This window comes from Oncorhynchus kisutch, linkage group LG17 (assembly GCF_002021735.2).
Source record: "Oncorhynchus kisutch isolate 150728-3 linkage group LG17, Okis_V2, whole genome shotgun sequence".
Lineage (NCBI taxonomy): Eukaryota > Metazoa > Chordata > Actinopteri > Salmoniformes > Salmonidae > Oncorhynchus > Oncorhynchus kisutch.
Genome location: NC_034190.2, coordinates 59,256,428 through 59,282,083, shown reverse-complemented (window position 1 = coordinate 59,282,083; position 25,656 = coordinate 59,256,428). Strand labels below are relative to the sequence as shown.

Sequence of the window (25,656 nt, the reverse complement as noted above, 5' to 3'; positions counted from 1 at the left end):
TGGTCCTTTTCCCATCTCCAGAGACCTGAGTTCCACTGCTGTCAGTCTTGTTACCCCGTACCCTCCTACCTTCCATGTGTCTAGGATTAAGCCAGTTTCAATGTCCATTGTCTTCTGTCTCCAGGCTCATCCCTCCCCCCCAGGTTATCGGTGGCCAGCCAGCGTATACGGTGAAACGCCTCCTGAAGGTTCGACCACGGGGCAGGGGTTTCCAGTACCGGGTTTACTGGGAGGGTTGAGGCCCGGAGGAGAGGTGCTGGGTCCCGGCTAAAGACATCTTGGATACGGCCCTCATCGCCGATTTATAGATTTCTACCGCCGACACCCCAGTCAGCCAGGTATGCGCCCATGTACGTGGCGTCCCTGGGGGGGGGTACTGTCACACCCTGATCTGTTTCACCTGTTCCTGTGATTGTCTCCACCCCCTCCAGGTGTCACTTATTTATCCCTGTGTTTCCTGTCTCTCTGTGCCAGTTTGTCATGTATGTTTAGTCAAGTCAACCAGTGTGTTTTTCCAGTACTCCTTTTTGCTAGTCTCCTTTTTCTAGTCCTCCCGGTTTTGACCCTTGCCTGTTTCTGGACTCTGTACCTGCCTGCGTTGACCACGAGCTTGTCTGCCACTCTGTACCTCCTGGACTCTGATCTGGTTTTGATTTTTTTGCCTGTCCATGACCATTCTCTTGCCTACCTCTTTGAATTATTAAACATTGTAAGACTCCAACCATCTGCTTCCTGTGTCTGCATCTGAGTCTCACCTTGTGCCTTGATAATTAGGGCTATTTGCTTTGAATTACCATATGGCACAACATGACAAAATCATATTTTTTCATATTTGTGTTTCAGGTAAACTTTTACATTTAAGTCTGATGGTAGCATAATTATGGATTTATTTAATCTCGAGTTTCCCACATCCTGCGAACGACTAAATGCAGCCACCCAACTTGAAAGAATGCATGGTATGCGGCTATTTTACATAGCGCTTTACTGTCGAGTAGACACATGTATTGTTCAAATAAAAACTGATTCGTTCTCAACTCAATAGGCATAGGCCAACATGTCAGTGTCCTAATGTGAAAAGAATAGGCTAGCCTATAGCAAGGGTTAAAATCATAGATCCTGATACAGAAAGGGCTAGGCCTTTATTGTATCCCTGCGACAGAACTTTGTTTTTGTAAAGACCTAAAAATCTAATCTTGCAGCATAGCATGACATCAGGATAACATAATGCATATAGGCTGAACTCTGGAATAGCCTTTACAGATTACAAAAAACAAGCAAGACATGTCCACGGATACCAGCGCCGCCCAACTGGACCAGGTAAACACTTTTTTTTTACACGCTTCAAGTATAACAACTCTGAGCTGCTGAGGAGAGCCCTTTAGGACAACAAGAGCTGTGCTTACGGTCTCCACGGAAGACGTACTTAAGTCATTCATACGTGTTACCACTCGCAAGTCTGCCGGCCATGCCCTTATAGCATGTGCAGACCAGCTAGCTGTTGTGTTTTATGACATTTTCAATCTCTCTCTCTAGCTCAGGCTGTTATCCCCACCTGCTTCAAGATGTCCACTATCATCAATGTGCCCAAGTAAAGGAAAGTAACTAAACTGAATGACTTCCAACTGGCGCAGCATTAAATCTCAGTGTAAGAGGCGTCACTACAGTCCCTGGTTCGAATCCAGACTGCATCACATCCGGCTATGATTGGGAGTCCCATAGGGTGGAGCACAATTAGCCCGGGGTAGGCCGTCATTGTAAATAAGAATTTGTTCTTAACTGACTTGCCAAGTTAATTAAAAGTTACATAAAAAAATGTCCATCATCATGAAGTGCTTTAAGAGGTTAGTCAATGACCACATCAACTCCTCCCTCCCCAACACACTCAATCTTTTCCAATTTGCCTACCACCCCAACAGATCCTCAGACGATGCAATCTCCATTACACTGCCCTCACACACCTGGACAAAAGGAATGCATATGTGAGGATGTTGTTCATCGATTACAGCTTGGCCTTTAATAGCATAGTGCCCTCTAAGCTCAACGGCCCTGGAACTGAACTCCTCCCTATGCAACTGGATCCTGGACTTAATGATGGCCCAGGTGGTGAAGGTATGCAAAATATTCCCTTCTCAACATCGGGGCCCCACAAGGGTGCATCCTCAGTCCCCTCCTGTACTCCCTGTGTACCACAACTGCGTGGCCTCACACAGGTCTAACTCCAAGTTTGCTGACGACACGACAGTAGTAGGCCTGATTACCAACAATGACGAGAGGACGAGGAGGAAGGCAATCTGACGGCGTCGTGCAAGATAAACAACCTCTCCAGCAACATCAGCAAAATAAAGGATCTGATTAATTACTTCAGGAGAAACCAGGCTGGGCATGTCCCCATCCTCATCAACAGGGCCGCTGTGGAGATGGTCAAAAACATAATGTTCCTCAGCGTACACATTTCTGAGGGGCTGCATCACAGCCTGGTACGGAAACTCCACCACAATTGGGTGCTCGCTGTCTGCCCTCCAGGACAACTACTACAACACCATGTGTCGCAAGAAGGCCAAGAAGATCATCTGGGACCCTAGCCTCCCGAGCTACGGACTGTTCTGCCCACTTTCATCACTCAGATGTGGGCAGTATAGGAGTATCATGGCAAAACCTGAAAGAATGGCCAATAGCTTCTACCCCCAGACCATCAGGCTGCTGACTAGCCACCACTAGTCAGCTACATACTCCCACCCCTCCCCTCTCCCACATTGCCGTCCCCCATGGACATCCCCCCTCCCCCAACCTCAATGGACAATTAACCTGCCCCCTCCAAATGGACATTTTATAATTAGCCACCACTAGTCAGATAACTAGCCCCCCCCCACACACACACATTTTCCCTGTCCTTTTGTTATTATTTTTATTGTTTCATTCCTCCCTTTGACCTGTGCTGTTGGAGCTGAGCTGTACCCTGTACAGAACTGTACCCTGGATGTACATCTCCAACCCTGTGCATATTACTAGTAAACGCTCTAAATCTCTTAATCTAATTTAGGATAGTCAAAATCAGCTATTTCATATAATGTAAAAGGCAGTTAATTTGATATTTTGTTTTATTTTTCCAAAACTATGTTGCACCAAAGACTGAAGCATGAAACAATATAATAACTGAGTAACAGCAAGTAACCACGCATTAATGGGCAAACTGCATCTCTCATTCAAGTGGTTAGCCCCACCTAGATCTTGAATTTGCGTTTACTTTTAAACTGCAGGAAAATGTGGCTTCTTTTGGCGCGTTTTAATTCCCGCCACGGCTAGTCTAGCCGGTTACACGCTATTCTTTATTTTTATTATATGATTGACGTGCGTTTGTATAGTCTATAATGGTTACCATTGGTGGAGACTGCGTGGTGGGCGGAGAACAGAATGACGATAGACCTTGTGGTGGTTACTCCCATTTACTATGGATATATATTTGTCCTTCCCTGCCCTTCCTCAAATTCAAAGAGCCGGTGTCCTAGCAAAACGTGAGGTGCTGTTTTTCTTTTACATTTTGGTTTACCGTTTACAAGTAATTGTACAGTATATCAATAGTCATATTGTATCATTGGGCTACTCGATATTTCAACTCACTGGATACGAACGCGTTTACGTTTAAGGACCAAATAACGAGTCTTCGCAAGATCCGGATGAGACGAGGATTGGTGCCGCATTTTTTTCCTACAGCAACGTGGGTCACGCGCCAGATATAGTTGAACTGGATCCCACATCGGAATATTTGTAGAATAAATCGTCAATTTCGTGGATTACTGGAATGCTGCTGTCTAAATTAAACTCATTCGCTCACATCTCCACCGTTGATATGCCGGCGAAAATCCAGCTTCAAGTTCACCAAGGTTAGATGACGCTTGTCTTGTAAATGGAGGTTCGCTATTAGCTAACGAGTAACATTAATGCTACCTTGCTACTAGGCTACCAATACTGTGTTTTCCATTTGACCTAATCTACAGTAACCGTTTCCCTTTCGGGTATTTAAATTATTTGTATTCACACATGTATCATTACACTAACTATGTGGAAGAGTTGTATTAATCGTATGTTCTTGTATATTTACAGGGAAAGAGAGGGAGCCTTTCGAGAAGCTTTACCAGGTTGGCTCTGTGCTGGGAAGTGGCGGTTTTGGGACGGTGTATTCTGGCACAAGAATTTCAGATGGAGCACTGGTTAGTATTTCTTACATTTTATTGTCAACAGTCGCATTCTTTTAAATATATATTTTAAATACAAGTTGGCTAATCAATTCATATCTTTACATATTTTCTCGTCTCTAATATCACGTTTAATTGATCTGATCCTTTTTTTTCACACGCAGGTTGCTGTCAAACATGTGGCTAAGGATCGGGTCTCGGAGTGGGGAGAGCTGGTAAGGATGCTTTTGGTTGTGCATTTTAGTTTGAATACATGTATAGTATGTTGTTGTCCAGGGGACTGTGGATCTGGCTCCATTCGTTCGTCACAAGCGATATCTCAAGACCGCACTGGCACGATTTTAATGAAACGGGCGAATGATGCATATTGCTATAGAGATCTGGCATCATACAAAATTAAACTGTGATCCAAGGCGGGAGCTATAGTAATTAACATAAATGTTGGTCACATGCCATATTACAATTGGCCCGGGGGGAGCTGGATCATTCGGGGGGATGACATGTTTATTATTGCCTTCCCACTATTGGCGGCAGAAATTAACCAGATTTCAATTTTATTTTCAGCCAAATGGCTCTCGTGTCCCCATGGAGATTCTACTCATGAAGAAAGTTGGGAATGGAGCTCGGGGCGTGATAAAGATGCTGGACTGGTACGAGCGACTTGACAGCTTTATTATTGTCATGGAACGGCCGGAGAAGGTCAAGGACCTTTTTGATTTCATCACTGAGAAAGGTGCTTTACCAGAGGAGCTGGCAAAGAACTTTTTCTGTCAGGTTCTTGAAGCCGTTCGACATTGCCACAACTGTGGGGTTGTACACAGGGACATCAAAGATGAAAACATCCTCATTGATCTTCAGACGGGCGAAATGAAGCTTATTGACTTCGGATCCGGGGCATTGCTCAAAGACACTGTTTACACCGACTTCGATGGTAAGCATCTTCGTTGATATACTCTAATCATAGTCCGTTTTAGTGGTTAGCTGGATGTGTTGATTTTGGCGCCACCCTTTGGAGGGAAAGTGCATTTTTACAACTCAAAGTTTATAAACATTGTCACGTGTCAGGCTCTCCTTCCACACATTCACTCTCACACACCCTACTGTCACGCTCACTGGCGCTTGACCTCAAAAGAAGGCACGCATTGATTATTTATCAATGTTTAATCCATATAATCACAGATTTATTAAATCAGTCCTTAATGTTTATTTTTTGTGTCCATTTTTAAAAGTGTTCTGTGCTAGTATTTCTTCATAGGAATTGAGCACATCTTTGAATTGAACCATTATTGTTATTTCTCTATCAAAAGGCACTAGAGTGTACAGTCCACCTGAATGGATCAAATACCATCGGTACCATGGGCGGTCAGCAACTGTTTGGTCTTTGGGTGTCCTGCTGTATGACATGGTGTGTGGAGATATCCCCTTCGAGCAGGACGAGGAGATTGTACAAGGCCAGGTGCTCTTCAGACGAAGAATCTCCACAGGTGAGCCCCAATAACTGGAACAAAACATCCTAAAACCTAATAAGCTACACCAGTGAAATATATTGCTCATATATTAGTCATTGGGTGACCAGTCGTAAGCACTGACTAACCATTATCCCCATTCTTCTTCCAGAGTGCCAGCAGTTGATCAAGTTGTGCCTGTCCCTGAGGCCTGCTGAGAGGCCATCGTTTGAGGATATCATCAATCACCCATGGATGCAGAGCACAGTGTCCTCAGCAGAGCAGAGCACAGAGATCAGACTGCACAGCATCAGTCATGAGCCTACTGCGTTCACCACCGTGGTGGCCCAATGACTGTATCACTGCACTGACCGAGACTAGTAGAACACAGAGGACTGACGTGGCTGTACACCAAAGACAATATGGACTATACAGAAGGAAGTTACATTTTTATTTAAATATCTCCCTCTTTCTCTTGTGGCCAGACCCCACCTGTTCACTCTCCTTTTGGACTTAATGAAAACGTAACATCCTTAATGGCTACTTAATTGGACACTGTAATATCAAAAGCTATTCTCACCCCTATGAAGGACTTGCTCTGTAATATTGGCTGTGGTGTGAGAGTATGTACACCAGAAAGGACGAAGTCCATCCCTATTCATGTGATTTGTTCTGCTGAAGGCATGAACAAGTGGACAGTCTTTGTTACATAACTAGCTAGCTACCAACCAGCCATTGTACTCTGCCCCGCCTCACTGATGAGTGGGTGTCACAGGAAGCAAAGAGGAGCAAATTGAAGTGCCTTTGGTGTGTCCGATTGTTGGGGACCCTGGAAATACTTGAATTTCATGAAGCCAACATATCACTTTTTTTTTTTTTTTTTTTACTTTACAAGGTTTTATTTCCTGCTTTCGTCTTATAGGACTAGATCAGTAAAGCCTTTGCCATTTTCCAATACCGACAGCAGCCAGAGAACCTCCTATAGTACACACAAACCTGTGCAAACAAAAACCGGAAGACTTACCTCACTTTCCTGCATCCACCTCCGAGCTTTTAACGCCTGTCTACACACAACTACCACTCACCCAGACGTGAATGCACACAGTAATGCAAAGCGCCACACTAAAATACTAAATGCTTTTTTTGTTCGAGTAAACATGTCTATCTTTCACCTCACAGGCTAGGAATAAGGCTATTGTGAATAATATTTGTGTGATTTTTCTCACTCGAGCTGTGTGGAATTATTTATTTATTTATAGAGAATTTCGGCTGTATATTTCATTCCACAGTTGTTGAAGGGCCCACAGATTATTTAAATGTATTTTGACCATATTTATGGCTTGAAATCTTCTGAGCAGATGTTTGTGTATGTATGTATGTATATATATATGTGTGTGTGTGTGTGTGTGTGTAAATAACCTTCAAAGCACTTCCATTTTAATGTATGTTGAAAGTCTACTGATGGTAACTGTTAGTTATTTGTCTGCTGTTGATTTGGATGAATTGACAATGTTCTGAGTAAGCAAGTATGTGTCATACATCAACATTGTTTTCACCTCTTGTTGCATGATTGCAGCTTAGTTTGTTTTGTTTTCATCCAAATTAGAATTGTAAATTATATGAACTATTTTTATACGATTTCAATAAATATTTTTTTAACCTTGACTTTTGGCCCACTTGTTTTACTTCAGGAGCCTGGTATTTCAACTACAAACACAAGTGAAAAAATTGCTTAAAACCGAATCATATTTCAGGTGTGAATTAGATTGACGTGAATGAATAACAAGAGAAGTTGCCACCACTGCTCCATACCTGCTCAGAGTTCACATAGCTCAACTCTTACCATATGTCAAAGTTGACAAGGACAAAAGCTGACGAACATGCACACAGGTTCCAGGTACTTTCTGGAGTTGTAGGTGAACCACACCTGTCATATATTTATAGTCTAAAAGTTCATTTCTGGAATTTCTTTCCTTAATGTGTTTTAGTCAATCAGTTGTGTTGTGACAAGGTAGGGGTGGTATACAGAAGATAGCCCTATTTGGTCTATATTACCAAGTCTATATTATGGCAATAACAGCTCAAATAAGCAAATAGTCCTGTAAGACATGAAGGTCAGTCAATACGGAAAATGTAAAGAACTTTGGAAGTTCCTTCAAGTGCAGTCGCAAAAACCATCAAGCGCTATGATGAACCTGGCTCTCATGAGGACCGCCACAGGAATGGAAGACCCAGAGTTACCTCTGCTGTAGAGTTCATTAGAGTTACCAACCTCAGAAATTACAGCCCAAATAAACTTCACAGATTTCAAGTAACAGACACATCTCAACAACTGCATTATGTAGTATGTAATTGCATTATGTAGTAATCTATGTGTAGATTATGTCTATCCTGTTTGTGTGTTTATGTAATTCTGTGTGATTATTTCGTTAGTAAATAAATAAGCCAATTTGTGTATCGCTGATTCATCATGGAGACGAGGGTTTATGCAGATTTATAGGATTATGTGACATTCAGAATGAGACTGATATGTGGTAAAAATACATTAATAAGTGACTTATCTATAGATATGAATATACCTTACAAGAGTTTAATTCGGGAGATAGTAACTTGTTATATACGTTTTCCCGTGGTGCTCCAGATTACTACTTAATTAATTGTTATATGATTAATTTAATTGCATAATAATTGAACGTGGTATGTAATTATTTTATAGAATAACAGTCAAACACATTAATGATAGTCAAGGCACGACACCATCCCATATGGTTTGGGCTTGGTGGGACTATTAATGACCCAACACACCTCCAGGCTGTGTAAGGGCTATTTGACCAAGAAGGAGAGTGATGGAGAGCTGCATCAGATGGCCTCGCCTCCACAATCCCCCGACCTCAACCAAATTGAGATGGTTTGGGATGAGTCGGACCGCAGAGTGAAGGAAAAGCAGCCAACAAGTGCTCATCATATGTGGGAACTCCTTCAAGACTGTTGGAAAAGCATTCCAGGTGAAGCTGGTTGAGAGAATGCCAAGAGTGTGCAAAACTGTCATCAAGGCAAAGGGTGGCTATTTGAACCTCAAATATGAAATATATGTTTAACACTTTTTTGGTTACTACATGATTCCATGTGTTATTTCATAGTTTTGATGTCTTCACTATTATGTAGAAATGTGTAAAAATAAAGAAAAACCATTGAATGAGTAGGTGTTCTAAAACTTTTGACCGGCAGTGTATATTACAGTAAATATATTACAGTCTATGATCATATATTTTGATACATTGAATGTTAATATTGTGAACCTATGTTATATATTTTTACCTCCTGTTTCAGGAAGTGATGTCACTGAGTACCGCCCCTATATATAGGACCTTTCACCCCCACCTGGGATATGGATGCCTGATGAAGGGTCGAAACGTTGTTATAAATAAAATCAAACGGGAGCATGAGCAGCAGTGTGCAAAGTTGACAAGGAGACATGGTCCAGATTTCATTAGTCTCTTTATAAGTCAAGCTAAAAAACTTTGATTTATGTTCTTAAGGGTTTATCTAGAAAGCAGGTTACGTTTAATAAAAGGCGATTATACCGCGGGGGTCCTGGCCTCAGTCTGCAAATCTGTTATCACAACTTTACAAACATCATCTCAGAAGGCAGAGTAGATGCATCTACGAAGGTCTAGTAGTCCATATCTGTAGCGTTCGCATTTTCTATTTCAGTAGAGACAACATAGAGGTAGACAATTTTGTCACAAATTTTGGTGGTTTGTTTAGTAAGTATTCAAATACACCTACGTAGCCAGGCATGCCCTCATCTTAATTCCTTGAGCAGAGATGGCCCAGCATGTGGTCCTCTGCCCTGCCCCTTCTCCAGACCCCAGCTTTGCCGACCTGGCCCCTCCTCTCTCCCCACCCGCCATGGGGGTCACGCTCCCCAAGCCTCTGTAATCCTCTGCCTATCCTTGCTCACTATACCTTATTGGCTTATGCATGCTTCAGTATATGTCCAAAGCCCAGCTAGAGGACCTGTATGACCATGTGGGCTGGGTATTACTGTAAATTAACACTGTATTGTGGTTTTTAAGCCATTGCACTTTGGTTTATCTCACTGACATATTTCTCAACACTTGTCTAACCCTCTATCTGTATGCATCCTCTACCTGGAAAACATTTGCCTGTAGTAGAGATATCATCAAAACCACAGAACATTTCCTTTAGATGGCATAATTATATGTTCTGAGAATCTGGGGGTGAACTACAATTGACATGTGGGTGGCTGCTTTGAATATTAACATCATACAGCAAGGCAATGTATTTTTAACTCCAACAAAGTCTATAATGTAAAATATGATACACAAACATGGAAACATGGAATATCTGCCATGAAACCTTTCATCTTGCCACCATTTTAGTTTTCTCCCATAAAGTGCTGCTGTCTGCCTTGTGATGGGACTGATAGAACTCAGTTAATGAAGGAGCCTACTCATTCCCTGAACTGAGGAAGGGAAAATCATGCAAACCTGTTATACAATGAGAGTCAAATAAGGGTGTTGTATTTGCATGGATGGAGAATCGATGACTCATTCACTCCTCACCTATGGAGCTCCTTTGAATGGGGAAAATATGCATTTTGGATTGAGTCATCACAATAGCAGGACAAAGCCAATCTACAGTGAGGGACTGTTTGAGAATAAAATAACCCAATTTTCTCTCAGGTTGATTATTTCTGTAAGTATATACTGTGCAATGTAAACTTTTCCAAAATATGTTAACTAAATTATCATTGTACCATATTCATACATACAGTGCATTTAGAAAGTATTCAGACCCCTTGACTTTTCCACATTGTGTTACAGCCTTTTTTCTAAAATGGATTAAATCGATTTTGTTTCTTTAATCTACACACAATACCTCATAATGTACAGCTATTTTCAGATCTCTCCAGAGATGTTCGATCGGGTTCAAGTCCGGACTCTGGTTGGGCCACTCAAGGACATTCAGAGACTTGTCCCGAAGCCACTCCTGCATTGTCTTGGCTGTGTGCTTAGGGTCGTTGTCCTGTTGGAAGGTGAACCTCCACCCCAGTCTGAGGTACTGAATGCTCTGGAGCAGGTTTTCATCAAGGATCTCTCTGTACTTTGCTCTGTTCATCTTTCCCTCAATTCTGACTAGTCTCCCAGTCTCTGCCGGTGAAACACATCACCACAGAATGATGCTGCCACCACCATGCTTTACCGTAGGGATGGTGCCAGGTTTCCTCCAGACGAGACACTTGGCATTCAGGCCAAAGAGTTCAATCTTGGTTTCATCACACCAGAAAATCTTGTTTTTCATGGTCTGAGAGTCTTTAGGTGCCTTTTGTTAAACTCCAAGCGAGCTGTCATGTACCTTTTACTGAGGAGTGGCTTACATCTGGCCACTCTACCATGAAGGCCTGATTGGTGAAGGGCTGCAGAAATGGTTGTCCTTCTGGAAGGTTCTCACATCTCCACAGAGGAACTCTGGAGCTCTGTCAGAGTGACCATTGGGTTCTTGTTCACCTCCCTCTCCAAGGCCCTTCTACCGTAATTGCTAAGTTTGGCCGGGCAACCAGCTCTAGGAAGAGTCTTGGTGGTTCCAAACTTCTTCCAATTCAGAACGATGGAGCCCACTATGTTCTTGGGGACCTTCAGTGCTGCAGAAATGTTTTTTGGTACACTTCCCCAGATCTGTAGCTCAACAAAATCCTGTCTCGGAGCTCTATGGACAATTCCTTCGACCTCACGGCTTGGTTTTTGCTCTGACATGCACTGTCAACTGTGGAACCTTATATAGTCAGGTGTGTGCCTTTTCATATCATGTCCAATCAATTGAATTTACCACAGGTGGAATCAAGTTGTAGAAACATCTCAAGGAGGATCCATGGAAACAGGATGCACCTGAGCGCCCGAGTCTCATAGCAGAGGCTCTGAGTACTTACAGTTGATGTCGGAAGTTTACATACACTTAGGTTGCCCAAGGAAGCGAAGGTAACCTAACTGAATGATTACCGCCCTGTGGCACTCATGTCGGTAGCCATGAAGTGCTTTGAAAGACTGGTAATGGCTCACATCAACAGCATCCTCCCGGACACCCTAGACCCACTCTAATTCGCATACCGCTCCAACAGATCCACAGATGACGCAATCTCAATCACACTCCACACTGCCCTTTCTCACCTGGATAAAAGGAACACCTACAGTTGAGGTCGGAAGTTTAAATACACTTAGGTTGGAGTTATTAAAACTAGTTTTTCAACCACTCCACAAATATCTTGTTAACAAACCATAGTTTTGGCAAGTCGGTTAGGACATCTACTTTGTGCATGACACAAGTAATTTTTCCAACAATTGTTTACAGATTATTTCACTTATAATTCACTGAATCACAATTCCAGTGGGTCAGAAGTTTACATACACTAAGTTGAATGTGCCTTTAAACAGCAAATGATGTCGTGGCTTTAGAAGCTTCTGATAGGCTAATTTACATAATTTGAGTAAATGGAGGTGTACCTGTGGATGTATTTCAAGGCCTACCTTCAAACGTAGTGCGACTTTGCTTGACATCATGGGAAAATCCAAAGAAATCAGCCAAGACCTCTGGAAAAATATTGTAGACCTCCACAAGTCTGCTTCATCCATTGGAGCAATTTCCAAACGCGTGAAGGTACCACATTAATACCACAATAGTATAGCAAATACACTGCTCAAAAAAATAAAGGGAACACTAAAATAACGCATCCTAGATCTGAATGAATGAAATATTCTTATTAAATACTTTTTTGTTTACATAGCTGAATGTGCTGACAACAAAATCACACAAAAATTATCAATGGAAATCAAATTTATCAACCCATGGAAGTTTTGGGTTGAACCACACTACAGGCTGATCCAACTTTGATGTAATGTCCTTAAAACAAGTCTAAATGAGGCTCAGTAGTGTGTGTGGCCTCCACGTGCTTGTATGACCCCCCCACAATGCCTGGGCATGCTCCTGATGAGGTGGCGGATGGTCTCCTGAGGGATCTCCTCCCAGACCTGGACTAAAGCATCCTCCAACTCCTAGACAGTCTGTGGTGCAACGTGGCGTTGGTGGATGGAGCGAGACATGATGTCCCAGATGTGCTCAATTGGATTCAGGTCTGGGGAACGAGTTGGCCAGTCCATAGCATCAATGCCTTCCTCTTGCAGGAACCGCTGACACACTCCAGCCACATGAGGTCTAGCATTGTCTTGCATTAGGAGGAACCCAGGGCCAACCGCACCAGCATATGATCTCACAAGGGGTCTGAGGATCTCATCTCGGTACCTAATGGCAGTCAGGCTGGAGCACATGGAGGGCTGTGCGGCCCCCCAAAGAAATGCCACCCCACACCATGACTTACCCATCGCCAAACCGGTCATGCTGGAGGATGTTGCAGGCAGCAGAACGTTCTCCACGGCGTCTCCAGACTCTGTCACGTCTGTCACATGTGCTCAGTGTGAACCTGCTTTCATCTGTGAAGAGCACAGGGCGCCAGTGGCGAATTTGCCAATCTTGGTGTTCTCCGGCAAATTCCAAACGTCCTGTACGGTGTTGGGCTGTAAGCAAAACCCCCACCTGTGGACTTCGGGCCCTCATACCACCCTCATGGAGTCTGTTTCTGACCGTTTGAGCAGACACATGCACATTTGTGGCATGCTGGAGATCATTTTGCAGGGCTCTGGCAGTGCTCCTCCTGCTCCTCCTTGCACAAAGGCGGAGGTAGCGGTCCTGCTGCTGGGTTGTTGCCCTCCTACGGCCTTTTTTCCCACGTATCCTGATGTACTGACCTGTCTCCTGGTAGCGCCTCCATGCTTTGGACACTACGCTGACAGACACAGCAAACCTTCTTGCCACAGCTCACATTGATGTGCCATCCTGGATGAGCTGCACTACCTGAGCCACTTGTGTGGGTTGTAGACTCCGTCTCATGCTACCACTAGAGTGAAAGCGCCGCCAACATTCAAACGTGACCAAAACATCAGCCAGGAAGCATAGGAACTGAGAAGTGGTCTGTGGTCACCACCTGCAGAACCACTCCTTTATTGGGGGTGTCTTGCTAATTGCCTATAATTTCCACCTGTTGTCTATTCCATTTGCACAACAGCATGTGGAATTGATTGTCAATTAGTGTTCCTTCCTATGTGGACAGTTTGATTTCACAGAAGTGTGATTGACTTGGAGGTACATTGTGTTGTTTAAGTGTTCCCTTTATTTTTTTGAGCAGTGTATAAACACCATGGGACCACGCAGCCATCATACCGCTAAGGAAGGAGACGCGTTCTGTCTCCTAGAGATGAACGTGCTTTGGTGCGAAAAGTGCAAATCAATCTTAGAACAACAGCAAAGGACCTTGTGAAGATGCTGGAGGAAACCGGTTCAAAAGTATCTATATCCATAGTAAAACAAGTCTTATATCGACATAACCTGAAAGGCCACTCAGCAAGGAAGAAGCCAGTGCTCCAAAACCGCCATAAAAAAAGCCAGACTACGGTTTGCAACTGCACATGGGGACAAAGATCGTACTTTTTGGAGAAATGTCCTCTGGTCTGATGAAACAAAAATAGAACTGTTTGGCCATCGTTGTGTTTGGAGGAAAAAGGGGGAGACTTGCAAGCCGAACAACACCTTCCCAACCATGAAGCACGGGGGTGGCAGTATCATGTTGTGGGTGTGCTTTGCTTTGCTGCAGGAAGGACTGGTGCACTTTACAAAAAAGAAGGCCTCACGAGGCAGGAAAATTAAGTGGATATATTGAAGCAACATCTCAAGACATCAGTTAAAGCTTGGTTGCAAATAGGGCTTCCAAATCGACAATGACCCCAAGCATACTTCCAAAGTTGTGGCAAAATGGCTTAAGGACAACTTTGTAATGGCCACTCAAGGTATTGGAGTGGCCATTGCAAAGCCCTGACCTCAATCCTATAGAAAATGTATGGGCAGAACTGAAAAAGCGTCAGAGTCAGGTCTACAAACCTGACTCAGTTACACCAGCTCTGTCAGGAGGAATGGGCCAAAATTCACCCAACTTATTGTAGGAAGCTTGTGGAAGGCTACCCAAAACGTTTGACCCAAGATGAAAAATTTAAAGGCAATGCTACCAAATACTAATTGAGTGTATGTAAACTTCTGACCCACTGGGAATGTGATGAAAGAAATAAAAGCTGAAATAAATCATTCGCTCTACTATTTTTAGGACCATGCCTCAGGACTACCTGGTCTGACGACTCCTGGCTGTCCCTGTTCCCAGTCTACCTGGTCGTGCTGCTGATACAGTTCTGCTGTTCTGCCTGCGGCTGTGGAACCCTGACCTGTTACACCGGACGCTCTACCTTGTCTCGGACCTGCTGTTTCGACTCGCTCTCTCGCTCTTGGAAAATGCATGAGTTAATAGTGTTGTGTTAACAGTATTGCTCATCTTAAATTATATCTGTAGAACTCTGACCATTGTTTATGGCTGATTATTTGCTGCTACTACAGGAGGTTGGTGGCACCATAATCAAGGAGAATGGGCTCGTGGAAATGGCTGGAGCGGAATTGGTGGAATGGTATCAAATACATCCATTCCATTCACTCGTTTCCAGCCATTATTATGAGCCGTCCTCCTCTCAGCAGCCTCCACTGCCTTCTACATGCTCATTCCTGTATACCACTCCCTGCAAAACAGTTATTGGGAAACGGAGAGAAACTCCAGCTGTTGCAGGAACTCCTGCCTCCCAAATCTTTCTCAAGAACTTCTTCTGAAGAACTCAAGAAACACGCATATATACCATATTTCCAAACACAGGCAACAATCCAAAATTGATAGTCATAATATGGCCTGACGAGTCCTGGCTGTCGATTGTTTTGGACATCTTACACAACATGAACACAGGAACACCCCTGTATAATTAGCTGCTTAACATGTGCTTTCACAAGGTATGTTTTTTATGCTGCCCAAAACATTTCACTCACTCACTCACTCACTCACTCACTCACTCACTCACTCACTCACTCACTCACTCACACACACACACTCACACTCACACACACACACACACACACACACACACACACACACACACACACACACACACACACACACACACACACACACACACACACACACACACACACCGCACTGAGGGAGTGGGTGTCATTCCGTTGGAGCACAGTGCTCTGTAAGGTCAGTGTGATCCATCTCTCCCTGTATAGCAGGGTGTTATACTAGTCAGTGATCCTGGTCCTCGTCACTGCCTGCGTGTGTGGCCTGGATCTCAAATACCCTCTGCAAAGCATCTGCTCTTAAAAAAAACATTCAAAACTGTTTCCCACCATAAGTGTATCAAATGCTGCAATTTTTATTTGGCTCACATCTCATGCTTTACTCTCCTCTGTGAATGTTAGATATAATCAACTGTACCGCAACGTTTCTAGCTGCACTTGTTCAAGGCATGGCAGTTGTTCTCACATTTTTGTGAATGAGTCAGACAGACTAATTAGAGAGGGCGGACAGCTATCCCAGCTATCCACCCCAGCACTTTCACATCTGTGACGGATCCAAAGGTTGGCCAGCCAGCCACCCTCCTACTGCAACAAGCCAGTACATGGGAGAGCTGCCTGAGAGGAAGGCTGGCTATAGTGTGGGAGATGACTAAGTCAATGTTTGCCTACAGCATGCCTCAGAGGTTTCCAAGGCAGGAATGAAACGTCTCAGGGTGACCCTGACTCCTTGGGGCTGGCGCTACCTGCAGTGTCCCCATCTCCGCCTGCGTGGAGTGCTGCATTCCTGCTGCCTGACTCACAGCTCCACACATTGTGTTGGCCAGATTGGCTATTAAGGGAAAGGTCAGCTTTCTCTCTCAAGCAAATAGGCAAACAGGATGACATGGAGCGCAGGGCAGAGGGGGGGGCGTGGTGACCAGACCACAAGCAGATTCCTGTCACTCCCCTTCTGAGGCAGAGGGAGGGAGACACACATCAATAGTCTGAATGGCAATTGTCAGCATGAGCCTGTTGACTCAACCCTTGGACTCATCCATTTGTAAATAACACTGTTTATATACAAGAGGAGATGTTATTGACGGGTTGTCTTGTCTTTTAGATCTTTGTTTATGTACAATTGCTTTGGAAACCTCACTGAGGGCTCTATTTAATCCGTATCATGGAAGTTCAGAGTTACAGAGTTTAAAGGTAATGTTCTCGCTTTAGCGGAGACCACGTTCACGGTAAAGGCTGCATATGCCGGCTCAATCACAAATGATCTTTACATTTCTATTGTGCAATCTGTAACACTTCATCAATATAGATTGAATAGAGTCCTGAGAGAGTCTTCAGAGTTTTGAATGACAGTGAACTCCTAAGCTGTATGAACATGGCGTTTAGAACGGCTTTTGGTGGCATGCTGGACACATCAGCAAAACACCATATTGAACCCTAGAATAGTCTTTGTTGGAAGGAAGGCCTGCTGGGGCTGGATTCAGTCCGTATCGTGGAAGATCCGCATTAAAACATATAGGTCATTTCATATTGAGCCGACATACACAGCATTTACTGTGAACCCAGTCTTTGCCAACGTGGGAACATTGCCTTTAAATGTGTATCGAGCCATAACGTGCATCTTCCGCCATAGTTCTGCAATACGGATTGAATCCAGCCACTACTACACACAGAAACAAATATGGATATCAAATCCAACTTTACTGTGCTACAATCAGGAGACCAGTGGGAGGAGCTATATGAGGACTTATTGTAATGGCTGGAATGGAATCAATGGAATGGTATCAACCACATCAAACACATGAACACAATGTGTTTGACTCCATTCTATTGATCCCATTCCAGCCATTACAATGAGCCTGTACTCCTGTAGCTCCTCCTACCAGCTTCCTCTGGCTACAATTGTTTATGGCATTCTACCTCACTATTCTCTCTTCCTCTCTCTCTGTTGAAATATTTGTCATAGTCATCCCCATAACCACCCCCATGCATTCCCATCAACCCCTCCCACGAATTTCCCGTAAACTAGTGCATCACTCACTTCCTCATTCCTGTGAGAGTAGTTGCGGAGATGCTGATGTGTCAATACTTGCTTCTGCTTGTTGTTTTCCATTTGTGGTTTTCACAGTCAAGCTAACATGTACTTTGTCATACAATTACATGGCTATTTATGATAAGTACCATGTATGCAAAGTCTTCCAAGGAATGTGCCCCTGTAACTGAATTCTTAGGCTTTTTGAGAGTTTCATTCAAGTCTTTTATTACTCATTAAGATAGTGGAAGAGGAAGTTGGGGTTAGGACAGTTCCAATTTACAATAATGAAGAACTTAAAAGTTGACAACAGGAATTGAACCTTGACTCGTGTGGCTGTAACACATTTGTTCCTCTGAGGCTACAGCCTACCTCCAGAACACATTCAGGTCAATGGTAGTGTGATGGGCCGGATGGGTTCCTGTCTGTCTTTCTCCTTTCAGCCAGCCCCTCCAGTCGTTAGGACAGGATGTTATCACACTGGGATGACTGAGAAAAAGGAGTGAAGCACGCTGGCACAGACCTTTGTCTCCAGGGGGATGCAACCATATTATCTGCACTTAACAGATCTACTCTAAAGGTCCTCTGCCAAATCACTGGCATGAACACGTGGACAAGGAAATGTGCTAGTGTCAGGGGGAAAACACACAATAAAGGGAGATAACGTAGTAACAGCGCTTTGAAGCTAAAGAAAAAGAGACATCCACATCCCTTGGTGTTCTAGTTGCTCTGTTGTCTGTACTGGACTTTACACCCATGACAGAGCCCTGTGTGTAGACTGTGGGGGAGGTTCCCTGAAGTGTTCTTTATTGACATGCTGACAACTGGCATTACTGACAAGACTGGTGGCCTTTCTTCAAAAATCAAACAACATATTAGGAAACACTAACATTCCCAATATGCATTTGTTTTCAGGAAAGGGAGTAAACTGGGCATATCGGTAAATGCAAACGGCTGATTCTGATTCATCCCATTGCAACACATCATCCTAAACTCCACTTCAATTTGAATGTGTGTAACGTGTATGCTCCTCTCAAACTTCTCCCAAACTCTTGACGGAACTTTTTTCTATTTAAAAATGTAATTAAATCCACAGTAACACAGTGAAACTACACTGTCAATTGTCGGCTACTTTTCACTCACGATTCTGACTGACTGTCTGTATAGTTCCCTCTATTCTGTAGTGTAACCAAGTGTAGTGACCACTCTATCCTACGGCTGAAGGAGGAGTGTTTCTGAGGGCAGCTGCTCTGCCTCCATCTGGTCTTCCCTCAGGTTGGGAAGCTGTTTGTGATGAACGGCAGCCACTGGACTGGGATGAGGAGCATGGTGGAGGAGCTTGGACGGAGGGGACACAGGGTGGTGGTGATTTCAGGGATAGCAGCAGGGGGCCTTTGCAGCACTACATCACCCTGACCTCCCTGTGTGGCATCCAGCATGCCTGTAACAAACCTCCTATATAACAAGAAGCTGATGCAAACTGATCCCTTTTAGCCTGTTGGTGTCATCGTTGGAGACTCTCTCTTCATCCATAACTTCCCCCTGTGTGGTGTAGAGTTTGAGGCCAGCCAGTGCCCATTCCCTGCCTCCTATGTCCCCTTACACTACACAGACCACATGACCTTGAGACAGAGGAGTGTCAACTTCCTGTTGGCCCTGCTTGAGCCCGTCTTGCAGATACCTGTACTCAGTAGTCAATGCCATCGCCTCAGATGTCCTACAGAGGGAGACGACTATTCCACAGCTGATGAGCAAGACATCGATTTGCTTCATGCACTTTGATTTCTCACCGCCAGCTGAGAAAGCTCAACAGTTCTTTGATGTCTTCCGGCAGGTTCTTCAACGAGTTGTGTGGAGATACATCGGAGCTGTGCCTGAAGATCCTCCAGAGAATGTCAAGGTGATGAGCTGGCTCCCCCAGAACGATCTATTGGGCCATCCCACCGTCAAGGCCTTCATCACACATGGAGGGATCCACATGGGATCCACGAGGGGATCTGCAACGGTGTGCCCATGGTGATGATGCCCTTTTTTGGTGACCTGTGTGGCAACGTGCAGCGCATGGCAGCACAAGGCATGGGAAAAATCCTCAGTGTTAATGATGTGACCTCAGACAAAATTCTGAAGGCCCTTAATAAGATAATCAATGACAAAACGTACAAGGAGTAGATTAGGAAGCTTTGGGCCGTGCATAAGAACTGTCCTGTTAATCCCTTTAACCTGGCGATCTTCTGGACTGAGTTTATTAAGAGGCACAAAGGAGCAGGTCATGTGAGGGCAGCTGGATTCAGTACCCCTGCCTGGATCTCTTCACCCTGCTCATCATCTTAGTTATACCTGTTGCCATGGCAACTGTGTTTCCGCCACTGCTGCTTTAAGAGGAATCAGTAAATGCACTGTAGCCTAGTAGGGTTTTCTCTAAGGTGTGTAAATAAAATAACATAGGTAGGTTAAATGAAAGTAACGCCTGACAGAGGTTTGCCGAAAACACACTTTATTTTCAAAAGACGGTGTAGAATAAAAAATGAGGTGATTCGTAGTAAACACATTTGATTTGACAGTTTATTTTTTACAGTCTACGGACAAAACAGAGTGGTGTAGGGATTGCAGCAGGAAAGTGAGTCAGGCAGGGAAGCTACTCCGAGTCCTGTCTCAGTGCTGTTGTTCTTCCCTGTTCTCTCATGCAGAGCTGGAGCACTGTGACCCACTTCCACCCTGTCATGACCCACTTCCTGTCATTCCTTCCTGACCTGGCGCCTCTGTCTGCAGTCTCTGCCACTCTCACCACAGTGCCCAGCTATCTGGGCCACTTGTGTAACCAGCTTGTTAACTCCAATAGTTTGCTTTAAGTCCGTGATCAGAGTTGAAGGCTAATCCACTACAACCATTCTCTCAAGCGTTCTCAACTACCTTTGCCAATAATTTGTCCAAGAATGTGAGCACACTGGCAAGGAAACAAACAGTGGAGTCATTCATGGAGAAAATAGGTACAATTCTTTGTCAGCTTTTGGGAGTCATGCGGAGCCATTTCTGAGAACGGAAACCTATGACCAAAAACTGTCTGCTTAGTGATCACTGGAATAATACATATCCTGACCCCTAGAGCAACTTTTGTCGGGAACAAACACAGTTCATTTTCCACTGCTGCAGTCCAGGAAGTAAAGTGGAATACAGCCAGAGCCTTGCGGGAAATGCAGCCCATTGGGAGTGACCTGTGTGTCCGTCTGTTTGATGACCCAACTCCTGGAATTTGTGGCACCGAGCGAACAATAACAAAGAGCTCTGATGGCAGCAGGATAAAACACACAGGCAGAGTAGACAACAGCACTGCCAGGGACAGAGAGGGCGAGATAACATCCAGGTCAAAGTGGCTGTTGTGTGTGTGTTTGTTTCTTAAAGGATAGTCAATCTGGCCCCATTGTCTCCTCAGAGAGTTGGTAGATCATGAACAAAGAAGGGAATGGCTAAACATAGGCTCCCTTATAAGGATCCGTATTGAGACCATACATGAGTATTTTGATGGCTAATACAACAGTTGCATATCTCAAGTATATTGGAATCGTTTTCAAAAACTATCCATTCACTGATAAGCACAGTGTTATGCCCACTGTTTGACCTCTGCAAAAGGCCCAAATGAGAATGATGAGAGATACTGGTTTTTCATAATCATTCTGAAAAACCTTTGACATTTTAATTTTTGAAAACTCCAAGAAATATCCAAAGAGTTAGATATAGGACTCGAGATGGATGAAACCTGTTTTGGCATGGAAATTTCCATTGAGGGCTTCCACCATTTTAAAGTAGTCAACTGGGTGGGACTTCCTATGGGTGAAGGAAGAATCACATGATTCCATCTGGGTCATCAGGAGGGATCAGCTAATTAATTAATTATGTGGAAGTAAATTGCCAACCTTGGCTTAATACCTGCTCAAACACACTAGGTGGCAGTATGCACCCTTTTCAGTTTGTTTGCCAACTCAACCGTTGCCGCCTGCTATAAACCACCTTCTGCCCCCAGCTGTGCCCTGGACACCATATGCAAATTGTATGCCCCCCATCTATCTTCTGAGCTCATGCTGTTAGGTGACCTAAACTGGGGCATGCTTAACACCCCGTCCATCCTACAATCTAAGCTTGATGCCCTCAATCTCACACAAATTATCAATGAACCCACCAGATACAACCCCAAATCCGTAAACACGGGCACCCTCATAGATATTACCCTAACCAACCTTCCCTCCAAATACACCTCTGCTGTCTTCATCCAGGATCTCAGTGATCACTGCCTCATTGCCTGCGTCCGTAATGGTCAAGCGACAACCCCTCATCACTGTCAAACGCTCCCTAAAACACATCAGCAAGCAGGCCTTTCTAATCGACTTGGCCCGGGTATCCTGGAAGGATATTGACCTCATTCCATCAGTAGAGGATACCTGGTTATTCTTTAAAAGTGCCTCACCATCTTAAATAAGCATGCCCCATTCAAAAAATGTAGAACCAGGAACAGATATAGCCCTTGGTTCACTCCAGCTGCCCACTGCACTGAGGCTAGGAAACACTGTCACCACCGATAAATCTGCAATAATTGAGAATTTTAATAAGCATTTTTGTACGGCTGGCCATGCTTTCCAACTGGCTACACCTACCCTGGTCAACAGCCCGGCACCCCTGACTGCAACTTGCCCAAGCCTCCCCACTTCATCCAAATCCATATAGCTGAAAAGATCAGCTACTACTTCAAAATGGAGATTGCCTCAATAGCACTGCCTGTGTGCTGATGTCTTTATCATTCTCTACGGAAATATCTTACCGTTTACTGTCACCTAGTGTTCAAACTAAGGAACTGCATTTTATACATGCTAATACCATTCTCCATGTTTGAGAAATAGCAGTTATTGTGATATACTTTCCAAATCAATGACCCCTGTTTGAACTCATCATAATTCTACATTATTACACTTGGTTGATCCCTGCCAGTCATTTGAATAAGTTGCGAAGAAATCAACAGCAAAGTGCTAATGAAGCTGATGATTATTTCTACTTTTCTCGCTTGGTCCGATTCCTGCATTTCATTAGATCTGTAGATCTGCTATTCACTTAATCTGTACCGTCAGACAGGCTATGTGAACAATTCCAAATCAAATTCAACATAACAGCACATACATCCTACAGACATGATGGGCATAGATGGATGACAGACATTACACTCATCCTTGGATAGTATGGACCCATTGGCTTCATCTATAGACTAGTATCTAAATACACTAGTATCATAAAGGACAGTGTCGGTCAGACAAAGAGAGGGTTGTCTTGGACTGTTACTCCAGCAGCCACACCTCCATCAGAGCGCTCATCACTCTTGGTCCTCAGCACAATGTGACTGCTCCTATGAGAATTCAAATCCAGACATCAGTGCAAACACAAATAACACTGCTGTGGAAAATTCTGCCACCACAACACCATCCAGAACATTTCTGTATCAGTCAATTAATAATATTGTGACAAAAATATGCATGTCTGTCTGTGTGTATACCTGACATAAGCTCCAAATGTGCCCAGTTCACATATGCAAGTGCTGAGTTTTAGCAGAGTTCCCCGTTCCAGGATGTAGTTGTGCACAGGCTGGATCTTGTCCATCCAGCCGTAAGCTGCCCTCTATATGTCATCTTTCACACCCTTCAGTATCTGAAAGATCTCAGCTCCGTAGATGTGATTGCCTACAGGAGGAGGAATTCTATACATCAGCAGACAGGCCAGAGCATGACGGTGTCAGGGGTCACGAGAGACTAGGTGCATTCGTTTTACCTCGCCTGGGACATAGAGTGGGTAGAGTTTGTACATTGTAGACAATTCCAATGGTCTTAAAGTGATATCTTAGCTCACCCAGGGCACCAGGCAACCTTTAGTTAATGTACCCATTGTGAGAAGAAAGAAAGAGCTGAGGTCCTCTTACCTCCCACCTTCCCTCTGTGGCTTCAGGACAAACTGGTCTGGTTTTGCAAAAGCCATAGACAGTCTTGTTACCTTCTGGTCCCTGTTGTGACCAAGTAAAGTCATTGAAAAATAAATGAAACTATTTACAACAACATTGTAAAGAGAAGAGGTAATATGTAAACACTTAGCCAGGTTCTCTTACCATGTCTAATGTATACAGCCCAGCAAATGTGGCCCGGATCTGATCCACAACATCAGGTTCACCAGGAAAGAACCTCTCCAGAACACCAGGTCTGGCCAGTTCCTGTTGGACCTCCTTGGTGCCAGCCAGGTGGGTACTGATATCTGGACACTTCACAGCCAGAGAGCGCTCCATCATGAGGCGAGCCTCCCAGCTCTACACAAAAACATACAGGGAAGATTATTACTGCTGAATCAAAGGGCCAAATCCAATCCAACAGTATCATCATCATAGATAGAGGAACTGGGAAGTGGTCTGTGAGTTTAATGGGTACACACATTACAGTCAATGATACACTGACTACTGAGAAAGGTTTAAATTAAATTAAATAAATGCTGTAAGCCCTTTATTTAACCAGGCAGGTCAGTTAACAAATTCTTACCTACAATGACGGCCAACCGGGGAACAGTGGGGCAGAATGACAGATTTTTACCTAGTCAGTTTAGGGATTCAATCCAGCAACCTTTCAGTTACTGGCCCAACGCTCTGACCACGAGGCTACCTGCCACCACAGGTGAGATACAATGACAGGATGTTACCATCTAACCTGTTCTGTGTAGTTCTGAGGAATGTACCTATAACGGAAGTATACAATAGCAACCTCTTCCATCTCTGCAGAGAGAATGAGTTTGACTTGCTTAAATGCAAACAAGCTTCATGTCAGTAACATAATTACATGTTTGTTAGAAATCTAACAATCCATCTGGTCACAAAAAGTTACTATAGCACGTACACAAATCGCCTCGTTTTCATCAAGGAATCCCATCTTCGATACATCGTCAAACCGTCTTCATATAACAGGAATTTGTCTGCAAAAAAAACATTTTGTGGACACTCACTATGTGGACACTCATGACTTCATTGTGCGAGAACAGATAATAATTCACTTGACTAATAAGCACCAAGGAATCCAATCAAACTTACCTGTTCCATAGCTCATTCTCAATATATCTATGGCCAAAAATGCTTCAACCAGAAACAGGACCACTGCCCTGCAGTGAATGAAAGTTAGATGGTTAACCTTGCCAGTTGGAGCTTGAATCATTTACATTTGAAGTGATGTGAAAACCTTATGACACCCACCTCTCCGAGCCGTAGAGGTCCCAAGCTTTAGCTAGTCCCTTTGCCAGACTTGCAGAATGGTTGTCGTCTAGGACATGCTTGCTTTCATCCAGCTGACCAGGCCTCTTCAGAATGTGCCTAATGATGAAATAATAATAGGCCTTATTTAGAAAGAATACTCCACAGGGGATATTTCAAGAAATAACTTGATAACTAGTTGTGTGAACATCCCGGTGGACGTCTGGTGTGCGTGGAGAAACACGGTGTTGATCTCGATCTGTTTCAGGGAGCCATTCTGGTCCAGCATGTCGTCTGAGCGATTCAGATCCAAAACTATGGACATTTTTCAGAAAGTAGTGTGAACATCCTATCTTAATTGTTCCTAAATTAGATGAATACAAATGTTCATAATATCTGATATAGTTCATTAACATTTCAATAGAACTACAACACCCTAGCTGGGTCCTCCCCAGTGAAAAGTGGTGGAATTGCCCTGTCGCCCTTTCCTGCAGTAAACGACCTAGTGACCTCATGTTATTCATATTTTTCATAATTAATAAACATTATTTCAAAAACCAACCGAAAAGCCAAGTGTTTCTATGTCAAGCAGTTTTGTTGTATTTCTATCTTCTGTGATGTATATAAACTGTAATATTGGGATGCAAACTCAAAATAATAATACATTTGAACTCTGACATGGTACAGGTGTATTTTTTTTAAACCCATAACCATGTGTGT

At 43.8% G+C, this 25,656-nt stretch overlaps 1 protein-coding gene, 2 long non-coding RNA genes and 1 pseudogene across 3 annotated transcripts; 2 read left to right on the top strand and 2 right to left on the bottom strand.

Moving 5' to 3' along the window:
- Positions 1 to 3,477: 3,477 nt before the first annotated feature.
- LOC109908011 (serine/threonine-protein kinase pim-1) lies at positions 3,478 to 7,303 on the top strand. The gene is made up of 6 exons (XM_020506360.2): positions 3,478 to 3,881; positions 4,102 to 4,208; positions 4,358 to 4,408; positions 4,758 to 5,124; positions 5,501 to 5,677; positions 5,811 to 7,303. The coding sequence occupies exons 1-6, from the start codon at positions 3,800 to 3,802 to the stop codon at positions 5,990 to 5,992; spliced, it is 966 nt and encodes a 321-aa protein (XP_020361949.1). The 5' UTR covers positions 3,478 to 3,799; the 3' UTR covers positions 5,993 to 7,303.
- Positions 7,304 to 9,466: 2,163 nt separating this feature from the next.
- LOC109907010 (UDP-glucuronosyltransferase 1-1 pseudogene) lies at positions 9,467 to 20,059 on the top strand (annotated as a pseudogene).
- Positions 20,060 to 22,305: 2,246 nt separating this feature from the next.
- Positions 22,306 to 24,281, bottom strand: LOC109907009 (uncharacterized). Its single transcript, XR_004203667.1, has 5 exons — positions 24,239 to 24,281; positions 23,818 to 24,012; positions 23,635 to 23,715; positions 23,215 to 23,398; positions 22,306 to 23,067 (listed from the first exon to the last, which is right to left on the bottom strand). It is a non-coding gene; the product is annotated as an uncharacterized LOC109907009 (long non-coding RNA).
- Positions 24,282 to 24,588: 307 nt separating this feature from the next.
- LOC116352852 (uncharacterized) lies at positions 24,589 to 25,271 on the bottom strand. Its single transcript, XR_004203668.1, has 3 exons — positions 24,940 to 25,271; positions 24,781 to 24,848; positions 24,589 to 24,665 (listed from the first exon to the last, which is right to left on the bottom strand). It is a non-coding gene; the product is annotated as an uncharacterized LOC116352852 (long non-coding RNA).
- Between the last annotated feature and the right edge of the window lie 385 nt (positions 25,272 to 25,656).

Bases quoted from the DNA above. Each gene is read 5' to 3' on its own strand.
- LOC109908011 (XM_020506360.2), top strand. From the start codon at position 3,800: ATGCTGCTGTCTAAATTAAACTCATTCGCTCACATCTCCACCGTTGAT. The intron at 4,409-4,757 runs GTAAGGATGCTT...TTTTATTTTCAG, and splicing joins TCTCGGAGTGGGGAGAGCTG to CCAAATGGCTCTCGTGTCCC. The intron at 5,125-5,500 runs GTAAGCATCTTC...CTCTATCAAAAG, and splicing joins TGTTTACACCGACTTCGATG to GCACTAGAGTGTACAGTCCA.